This window comes from Talpa occidentalis, unplaced genomic scaffold, assembly GCF_014898055.3.
Source record: "Talpa occidentalis isolate TD23 unplaced genomic scaffold, MPIMG_talOcc4v2.1 talOcc4.10, whole genome shotgun sequence".
Taxonomy (NCBI): Eukaryota; Metazoa; Chordata; class Mammalia; order Eulipotyphla; family Talpidae; genus Talpa; species Talpa occidentalis.
The window spans coordinates 97,126,338-97,136,411 of record NW_023600993.1 but is presented as its reverse complement, the minus strand read 5'-3'; the positions used below and the strand labels follow the sequence as shown (position 1 = coordinate 97,136,411).

General features: G+C 61.1%; 1 protein-coding gene across 1 annotated transcript; it reads left to right on the top strand.

The window, feature by feature from the left end:
- On the top strand, window positions 1-9,830 carry SLC35C2 (solute carrier family 35 member C2). Its single transcript, XM_037499761.1, has 10 exons — window positions 1-36; window positions 2,144-2,489; window positions 2,953-3,103; window positions 3,913-3,976; window positions 4,586-4,658; window positions 5,163-5,331; window positions 5,407-5,490; window positions 7,325-7,500; window positions 8,782-8,911; window positions 9,249-9,830. The coding sequence occupies exons 2-10, from the start codon at window positions 2,370-2,372 to the stop codon at window positions 9,380-9,382; spliced, it is 1,101 nt and encodes a 366-aa protein (XP_037355658.1). The 5' UTR covers window positions 1-36; window positions 2,144-2,369; the 3' UTR covers window positions 9,383-9,830.
- The last annotated feature ends 244 nt before the right edge of the window (window positions 9,831-10,074 follow it).

The window sequence follows — 10,074 nt, the reverse complement described above, 5'->3', positions numbered from 1 at the left end:
TTCCGCCAGCTGGGCCGGCCGGGCGCCCGCGCGGAGGTGAGTGGGCGCGCGGGGGGGGGGTCCGGCCTGGGGGCCCCGCCTGGGGGTCGCCCCGCGCGCTCTCCTGGCGGGCGCCCCGCGCGGCGCGGCCCGGAGCGAGCCGGGCGACGTCAGGGGTGGGAGGGGCCGGAGGATGAGGGGGCCGGGAGGATGGGGGGCCCGGAGGATGGTGGGGCCGGGAGGATGGGGGGCCCGGAGGATGGGGGGCCCGGAGGATGCGGGGCCCGGAGGATGCGGGGGCGGGGCCGGGGCGCGGGGACGTGGCGGCGGCCGCGGCTCGCCGGGTTTGGCGCGCAGCCGGGGCCGGCGTGGCGGGGCCGGGCCCCAGATGGCGCGAGGCTTCCCGGGGGGCCTGCCGGGGAGGGGCTCAGCCCGGGCCGGCCGGGCAGCTTTCTGGGGTTGCGCTCTCCCAGCTGCTTCGGGGACCCCAGGCGGCAGGGGAGAAGAGGAAGCAAGGATCCAGGCAGGAGGCTGTGGCCGTCCGCAGCGGGGGGTGCACGCGGGTGGGGTGCGCGCAGAGCGGTGGGGAGTGTCCAGTGGGCCTGACAGGCGGGCGGGGAGGCGTGGCGACTTCCTCACTGATTTGGGGGTTCAAGCTTATTTTTGCTGGTGCTTTCTAGCAAGGGACTTGGGGCTTGATTGGGGGCATGATTCAGGAATCCTGCGCGGGCACCCTCGGTTTTACTTCTCTGGAGTTGAGCTACCAAATAGGCAGGCAGGTGGCGAGTCTGGCGCTGGAGTAACAGGGTAGGGCTAATGGAAGAACTGAGGAGGCCTGGATGGGATGAGTTGTTACTCAAGGTGAGGGTTAAGATCGAGAGGCCAAGCTCCAACCCTGGGGGCCTGGGGGCTGGGTTAATAAGGAGGAGCCAACAAAAGACCAAAAAGGAATCCAGAAAGACCAGAAGAAAACCCAGCAGAGTGATGTGGCCTGGTCTGGTCAGCTGTCCCAGCTGCAGGGACGTGGAGCAAGTCTCAGTTACGTGGCCTGCCTCTTCCTAGGCCCCGGGTGTTTCTCAAGGTCCCTTGAAGAGAACATAGCCCTCGGGTGATTGACCTTTGGGCAAGGTTTGTGCCAGCTCCCAGTTTGTCTTGGGGGTTGGACAAATCCAACCCAGTTCCAGAGTACACAACGGAATGTTATCACTCCCTTCAGGAAGGCTGTCTGCTCAGAGGGATCCAGGAAGGCTTCCAGAAGAGGGAGGGGCATTTCGGCAGGGTGTGAAGTCCCCAGGGGTGGGGACACATATACACACACACACACACACACACACACAGAGAATGGCAGCTGGGTGAGAAGGGGTCAGTCTACTCCCCTGGCTCCCCACTCTTCGGGCTAAGCTGGGTTGATAAGGAGGCAGGGAGTGGTTTTGTCTGGCAAGACCCTGAGGCTGGCACTGCCTATGGAGGAGCAGCAGTGAGAGGTAAGGCAGGCATTGATTTCCTGGCCTGTTTTTAATGCCTTAATTAGCTCCCCAAAGTCACTCCCCACACTGCTGCCTGACATTGAGTCTTTAGACCACGTGGAGAACTGCATTGTGCCCGGTGGGCAGCTACCGTGGCCATGGGGGAGCTCACCACCGCACCCGGGAACCACCCGCCACCCACATCATCACACCCTGCACACGTGCAGTGAAGGGGAAGTAGGAGAGCCTGTATCCCAGGGTGTCCATCAAGGGATTTGGGCTGTAGGATCAACTGAGAGAGGAATGGAGGTGGGCAAGCCTTTGGCTCCTATAGGCCCCAGGACAGAGCCTGGTGTCTCTCTGTATGGGGTGGGGCGGTTCTGAAGGGTGGGACTGGAACTCAGAGACCCCAGAGCGGAGGCAGGAGAGACCCGGGGCCCTGATCAGGCCTTGTTGGCTACAGGAAGGGTTCCATGGGCATCAGCACTGTGGAAGCCCCTCAAGTGCTTTAAGCAGTGGCCTGGTGGGATCCACTTTTAAACGGTCACTTGGCAATCCTTGGAGAAAAGCTTGAGGCAAGGATGTGGGCCTCCTCCTGTTGTGGCATCTGCTCTGATGCATCCTCGGGGTGGGCCTGGGGTGGGTGGGGGCTACCTCTCTTCTGCTGAGCCACCCCAACTGCCTTTCCCACCTTCCAGGTTAGACCTGGGGACCTGTGTGGCCTGCAGCCAGTTGACCATGGGAGGCGTGAGCTCGGGCCACCAGCCCCTTGGGTGAGGACTCCGCAGGCTCCCACAACTGGTCCATCATGGAAGCGAAGAGAACTCCTCTAGCCAGGAGACGTACTTGCTGAAGGCCGCGGGCTGTCTTCAGGAGGAGTGCCTGGCCTGACTGACCAGAGCAGGTGCTGCAGCAGCTCCACGGATGGGGAGGTGGGCCTTCGACGTGGCCTTCGTGTGGAAGGCGGTGCTCACTCTGGGGCTGGTCCTGCTCTACTACTGCTTCTCCATCGGCATCACCTTCTACAACAAATGGCTGACGAAGGTAACTTGGAGACCCGGCGGCCAGGGAGGTGGCTGAAGCCATGGCGGTCACGCCCCCTAACAGCACAGCGAAGGCACAGGCTGCAGCCGCTCGCACGGGCCCCTGGTCACGCTGGCGGTGGAGCGGACCCTGGCAGCCCCACCAGGGGTCCCCCTGCATGTTTGGGTGAGAGGGAGGCATGGAGGGTGAGGGGAAACCTGGGCAGGTAGAGAAATATTTCCACAGTTTAATGGTTGGCCCAGCGCGTGGCCCTCGCTGCTAGCTCCTGGGTGTAGGGCGGGGCAGGGCGGAGCAGGCAGCTCCAGGCCTGCGGGATGCTCTGGGGTGACATCCCCCATCGGGACGAATAGCCTGTCCTCTCAGGAGGTTGTTATGTGAGCCTGTGTCACATGAGCCGAGGCGGGGAGGGGGAGCCAGGGCTGTGGGCGCGGGGGGCCGGCTGCCATGGGCTCCCTCTGTGCAGAGCTTCCACTTCCCCCTGTTCATGACGATGCTGCACCTGGCCGTGATCTTCCTGTTCTCCGCCCTGTCCCGGGCGCTCGTGCAGTGCTCCAGCCACAGGGCCCGCGTGGTGCTCAGCTGGACCGACTACCTCAGAAAAGTCGCCCCGACAGGTGTGTGTTGGGGGCGGCCCCAGGGAACATCAGGCCTCGTCGGAAGGTCGAGCCAGGAGTGTAAGAAGCCTTGGTGGCTCGGGGCTTAGCCCTGGCCCCGTCCTCTCCGCCGGCCTCTCCCCGCCGCCGCCTGTGCCGCTTATGTGCTCTCCTCTGCCCACTTCCTCCACCCCCGCGCACGCCCAGAAAAAACCCTGGGCGCAGCCCTGGCCTCAGTAGTGCCCTTGGCCGTGATCAGGCCTCGAACATCTAGGCTGGGCCACGTCTCAGGCCTGGAGGCAGCGGTGAGCAGAGCAGCCCTTGTGCTCACGAGCTGCGGTGGGCGCCCGTGGAGAGGGGGAGCCCCCGATGGCCCGGGCGAGGGGCGCCCCGGAGGGTGAGGGTCTGGCCGTCCTAGGAGACACTGAGTGTATGTGGAGGCCTGAAAGGGAGCTGAAAGGGTCTCAGCATGTGGAAGACTGGGCATTGGTGAGAGCCAGTGGGAGAAATGAGAGACTGGCAGGGGTCAGTGGTGGAGGCCGCGTGAGTTTATCCCGAGGAGCTGGGAGTTTCCCCGGGGGGTTGGCAGGACCAGACACAGCCCTCACGGTGGGTGGGGGGTGCGCATTCAAAATATTTAACGCAGGCCCCAGTCAGTCTTGATGGACTGGGCGCTGCTGCTGGAGACAACACTGCCCTTTGCTGGCCAGGGATGACCCTTCAGTTGCTGGGTAGAAAGGAAGGCCCGGGGAAGGAGCAGGCCTGCAGGCACCCTGGGTGCGTCGGGGACTGTCTCGGCAGGCGCACCTATACTGCCCTTGTGTCCACAGCGCTGGCAACAGCACTTGACGTGGGCTTGTCCAACTGGAGCTTCCTCTACATCACCGTCTCACTGTGAGTACCGGCCACACACCACCCCCTTCAGGCCCAGGCGCGCTGGCCAGCCCACAGCGGCCAGCGCCTGCTGGGACCAGCCCTTGCTCTCAGCTCCTCCTGGCGCCCAGCAGCAATCTGGAAGTCCCGCCTCTTCTGTAAGCTGGGCAGGGGCGTGCCCACCTGCCAACGCCCGGGCTCCCTCAACCTGGCAGATGAAGAGGGGGCACCGCGCTGGGGCAAGCAGGATCTCGTCCTTAGCTGATTTTGTGCTTCGGAGAGCACAATCCTGGCCTCCTTTTCCCTCATCCTGCCATCTTTATCCTGCTCTCCATCCTTATTCTACCCCGAGGGGTAGATAAATAATAGGACTCTGTGAGCTCAGTGTCAGGCCCGAGTCTTTCCCCCTGGTGCTCATCGGAGGCCTCTTAGTCAGAGATGCCTTCCACTAAAGGTCACGTGTCAGCAACTCAGCACGCCCTCTCTGATCTTTGTACCAGAAGCCTCTGCTGCCCCGAGGTGTCCTCGGGCTCCCCGCTTCTCCAGCTCGCTGATGGTGCCAAGGGCGCCTTTCTTGATTTGGGGTCTGGGCGGCGGCAGTGCATTGTGGTTAGTAATCTTTGCTTCCAGGTACACAATGACCAAATCCTCAGCCGTGCTTTTCATCCTGATCTTCTCTCTGATCTTCAAACTGGAAGAGCTGGTGAGGCCCCTCCACGTGCTTTTCCCTTTCGTCCCTCCTGCTCCCACAGATGCTAATAATAAAAAGGGGAATCCGAGCAGTGGCTTACGTCTGAGTATGACAGAGCAGACAAGCCCAGCCTGGTGCAGTGACCCCCATGTCTGAGGCAGGACCCAGACTCAGGGCACTGGGGGGCGGGGTAAAGACCCAAGGGGGAGGGAACCGAGGATGAGGGGGCCAGGTCCAGCTGGACCTGGAGGCTCCTCCGAGCATGAGACACTAGCCCTTTGTTTGCTGGGGGAGTGGGTGTGGGCACTTGGGGACTTTGGAAGGCCTAGGAAAGCACGTGGGTCCTACATAGGTGGGGGGTGGAGCCAGCCAGGCTCACCCCTTGGGGTGGTGAGGGAGGGGAAGGGGACTTGGTGTAGGGGCAGCCAAGATAGTTGTTGATCCCCAGACTCCAGGTATGATGAACTCAACCCCCCAAACCCCCACCTCCTGTGTAACTGCTCCCCATCCCAATAGCGTGCGGCGCTTGTGCTGGTGGTGCTGCTCATCGCGGGGGGCCTCTTCATGTTCACCTATAAGTCCACGCAGTTCAACATCGAGGGCTTCGCCTTGGTGCTGGGGGCCTCGTTCATCGGCGGCATTCGCTGGACCCTCACCCAGATGCTCCTGCAGAAGCCTGAACTCGGTGAGAGAGGGTCTGGCTGCCGGGCTGGGTGGGGGTGGCCAGGCCAGTCCTGACGTCCTGCGTCCCCACCTGCAGGGCTCCATAACCCCATCGACACCATGTTCCACCTGCAGCCACTCATGTTCCTGGGACTCTTCCCTCTCTTTGCCATATTTGAAGGTACGTCGGGTTGTGTACCTGGGGGCATGTAGCTGTACCAGCTCCCCGGTCCCTGCTCTGAGCCAGCGCCATGGTAGCCGTGGAGGTTGCAGAGATAAAAGGTGCAGTCCCTCCCCAGCCTGCTTTGGGCGCTGGACACTCAAAATAAACTCTAGAGCCCAGCATGATAAGTGCTACCTGGAAGGGGGAGTGAACACCCTGGGCCCTGATGACAGCTCGACCGGTGCGCGGGGCTGTCCTCAGCCTTTAAAGCAACTGTCTCATTTTCATCCTCCCCACACCGCGCCCTGCTTTGCGGGTGAAGAAGCAGGATACAGGGGCCAGGCTGGGGTGCACGTCTGGGCGGCGTGGGGTGCACAGGGTCTGGGCAGGTGAGCGGGTCCCCTCCGCTGTCATCTCCCAGGGAAGAGGGAGGGAGGGAGCTGGAGGAGCAGCGCCACCTCCCCCCCCATCTGCTTATCCTTCCTCCAGAGTCCCTTCTGGCCTCCGGGTCATTACAGAGGCTTCTGTCCCACATCCATTTAAGTTTCAAGCAGTGAAGCGTCTCGAACCTTTCTGAGAAAATCATTCTGCAGCTCCGTTGTCCAGGAAACTTCTGTTCCTCAGCCTCATTTTTTTTCCTTTTTACAAATCTCTCCCCATTCCTTCATTATGCCCCCTGTACCAAACGCCACACTCCCTTCCTGGGTGTTTACACCATTTCCCAGCTCTGCAAAGCCTCATCCGAAAGCCCCTGGTAGCCGTCACTTAGCAAAGCTGCATGGATTTAGCTCCTTTAATCTTTTCTGGTAAATTAATCCCCCAAGCGCCTCCATTACTTACGTTGCTCTTCCCCGAATTCCCTTCAATTTGCCGATGCCTTTGCAGCACTGCTGAGCCTGGCACCAGACAAGATGCCCCACATCGGGAGGCGCTTTGCCGGGGTGGGGGTGGGGGTGGGGGGCTGTCACTCTGCATTTCTTTGGTGCTTCCCTCCAAAAAATCTCAAAGACTCGGCCAGCCTCAGCGTGCTTAGTTTGGGGCTCACCTTGACACCCTGCTAATATACCCAGGGCCTTCCCTGCAGGGAGGGCTGCTCCCCGGGGGGGGGGGGGGCAGCGTGGGAGGGCCGAGAATGCTCTGAAAATCTCAGCAGAATTTGGTGCGTGGATGCCTGTGTGGGTGTCTCTGGGACGGGGACCACGGTTTCTGCTGTGTGTCTGCGGATGTGTGCTGCATCGTGAGAACTGCTTGTCAAAGCAGACTGTTTGAGAAACACTGGTCTAGTCCCAGCACTGTTATTTGGTCAGTGGGGGACACTGTGTTCCAGTGAGGGGACACACCTTGGCCAAGTCCCAGAGCTGTGGAATGGCAAGACCTGGATTAAAATGGGGGTTTGCAAGGATGGCGTGGCCCACCTGACATTTAGAACAGGCACCTTTCCCAGGGGGCCAGGGTGTTGACAGTCCTCACAGGCGGGCTGCCCCCTCTCCTTGGCCCACTAGTTATATACTGCAAAGGCCACTGGATTCGGGGGTGGCAGTGGGGGTAAAGACTGCCTGAAGGGGGCAGCTGCCCTTGTAGTTCTCCGAAGTCTCCTCCCCTCGGCTTTGGCCTAGAGGCTCAGCGACCCCCACTTCCGGTCAGGCTCTCCGGCCACCGCTCTCCCCTCTCCCCACATGCTAGGCCAGCTGTGTGGGGTTCCCTTCGACCTCAGGCCTCTTTCTGGGCCTCAGTCAGCAGGTGCTCAGGAAGCAGCAGCACGGCTGGCAGACCCCACTGGCTGAGGGCTGGGTGAGGCTGCCTGGCTGGCCCCCTGGACGTGGCCTCCCGCTTCCCCCCTGCTTGCTTTCAGGTCTCCATTTATCCACCTCTGAGAAAATCTTCCGTTCCCAGGACCCGGGGCTGCTCCTGCGAGTGCTCGGCAGCCTCTTCCTTGGTGGGATTCTCGCCTTTGGTCTGGGCTTCTCAGAGTTCCTCCTGGTCTCCAGGACCTCCAGCCTCACTCTCTCCATTGCCGGCATTTTTAAGGTACAGGCTCAGCGGTCACCCAGGACCTATATTGGCGGGGAGCCCCCAAAGGCTCTTTTCAACAGCAACTCCCACCCAACTCCTGTACCCTAGGGCCCTGCAGAGAAGGAGGGGAGGGGGTGCCGGATGTCCCTCTGTGCTTCTTCCCATCATCACTGCAGCCCTGTGAGGTGGGGACAGTCGTCCCCGTTTCACAGCAGGGGAAACACATGAAGCTAGGAGCTGCCGAGTAGGGATGCACAGCCAAACTTGACTCCAGTAGGCTTGGGATGCATTTACATTTTTATTCAAATTCCTACTCTGGTCATTTGGCAATGACCTGGCACTAGGGGTTGAGAAGCTGCCATCCAAACTTCTCAGTAAAGAGTTCAGGGATTGGGGCCTCCCTGGTGGTGCAGCGGTTGAGCGCTGGGCTGCGAAGCTGCCTGCAGCCTCTGCAGTGCTGGTTCAATCCCTGACCACCGGCAGGGGTCCCACATGGTGCGACAGACCTCTCCTGCCTTGCCCGCTGCTCCCCTCAGCAGTGTATTTCGTCAGTCTGCCTGTTCTGTTCCCTGCTCTGGCTCTGGCGGATTTTCTCACCCTCCCGCGCTTCTGACTGTACCCAGTGCTTGTATAAAAATAAGTAAATCTTTAAAAAAAAAAAATTGTTCAGGGATTGATTGGCAATGTCTGCCAACAACACAGCAAGGGTTAGTTGTTCACGAGTGCTGACTTTGCCTTTCTTGCTGCCCAGTGACCCAGCTCCCCTTCCCTCCCCTGGCAGCTCTCACTCCTGAGCAGGGGCTCAGGGCCATGGAGGGAGTTTTTCCCTTGATCAGGCAGACACCAATACTCAGCAGTGACTACACCAGAGATACGGGTCTCCCCGTGGGGAGACCAGCTGCCATCCACGTGGTGAGGCTAAGCTGAACTCCCTGGTCTCATTTGAGCAGTGTATTCTGCCAAGCCCTGTGTGACACTGCATTCTCCCATGCAGCTATGGGCTCTATCTGTAGGTGTCTTCTGGAAGGGCAGCCATGGGCATGGCAGTGGACTGGACACCCATGTCCTCTGCCCTATCTCTGACAGACTTCTGCAGATGTTGCAGGCAGACCTGGTCCTCCAAGCTCATGGCAACCTTCCTCTGCTCTGTAGGCCAGCCTGCCCTGCCCTGCCCTGGTTCCGCGAGTTTTGGGGATCTGACTATCCCGTGGGAGTGCCTGCTTCCCCTGCCCTCCACACCCCTGGCCAAGGACCCAGCTCCTACTGACCACTTCTCCTTCCTGCCTCTGCCTGCAGGAAGTTTGCACTCTGCTGCTGGCAGCTCATCTTCTGGGAGATCAGATCAGCCTCGTGAACTGGCTGGGCTTCGCTCTCTGCCTCTCAGGCATCTCCCTGCATGTGGCCCTCAAAGCCCTGCACTCCAGAGGTAACCCCAGCCCTTTCCAGAAGCCTGATTTCTGATGAATTCTCCCCGGGACCCTTCGGCCCTCTCATTGCCCCTCAGCTTAGCCCTGCCAGGAAGAGGCAGGTGGCTCCTGACTTCCCCAAAGCAGACCCAGCCTGGTGGCTGTCTGCATTGCTCGCCGCCTCCGCGCTGGGTGTTCCTCTAATTCGGGAAATAAATAAGCTTCGTGGTTGTGCCCCTGCCTCTTCCGAGAAGCCGTGGGGTCGTCTCTGGGGAGTGGGTGGTGGGTCCTGCGTTAGTCAGTGCAGACTCAGGGCAGGGTGCACGGCAGGTCTGTGACTGATCTCTCTGTCCCCAGGTGATGGAGGCCCTAAACCCTTGAAGGGGCTGGGCTCCAACCCCGACCTGGAGCTGCTGCTCCGGGGCAGCCAGCAGGAGGAGGAGGACAATGAGGAGGAGGAGGAGTACTTCACAGCGCAGGGGCCGCAGTGACTGGCCGGGGACCCGTCGGGCCGCAGGCGCTTCTGGCCCTCACACTGGACGGCGGCTCGTGGGCCCAGGAGACTCCTCAGAGCAGCTGGGCAGCCGAGGCCAGGAGGCACGCGGGCTGGACCTCTGACGACACGCCGCCTCGCTCGTCAGGGCTGGGTCAGAAGCTCGTCAAGCGGAGCACCTGGCCAGCCTCGGACCTGACCGGAGCTGGCCTGCGTCCCAGTGGGAGGAGGGGGCTGTTTTCAACTGCTGGTCAGATCCCGAAGCTTGTGACTGTGATTTTATAAAGGGCTTCGGAGGGCGGGGCTTGGAACTGCAGAGCAGTCGGAACGGTTGCTGGAGAGGCTGGGGCCTCGTCACCTGGAGAGCGGCTTTCTGGGAGAACAGATCTATTTATAGTTTGGAAATAAAGAGTTTCCAGTCTGCTGGTCACCTGCTGTTGCCTGGAGGTGTGGGGGCAGCGAGGCCGTATGGGCCTGGCCTCTCCCCGTTTTTCCCTGCATGGGGCCGCCTGCCAATGGCTGGGCCGCCCCAGGGCTCCCCAGTCTCAGGTGTTCCTGCTTGAGTCCCCGTGACCCCTCTTGGCCCCGCCACACCTGCAGCAGGAAAGGAATTCATACCGAGTACCTGTCCTGGGGACCGCGGTGCTTTCACAGCCCGTGTTCGAATCCTTCACCCGCTGAGTGACCTCA

What these genes read in the sequence shown, in the direction of transcription:
- SLC35C2 (XM_037499761.1), top strand. Translation starts at nt 2,370, where the DNA reads ATGGGGAGGTGGGCCTTCGACGTGGCCTTCGTGTGGAAGGCGGTGCTC. An exon ending in ACAACAAATGGCTGACGAAG is followed by an intron (nt 2,490 to 2,952) that starts GTAACTTGGAGA and finishes CCCTCTGTGCAG; the next exon opens with AGCTTCCACTTCCCCCTGTT. An exon ending in TCTCTTTGCCATATTTGAAG is followed by an intron (nt 5,491 to 7,324) that starts GTACGTCGGGTT and finishes GCTTGCTTTCAG; the next exon opens with GTCTCCATTTATCCACCTCT.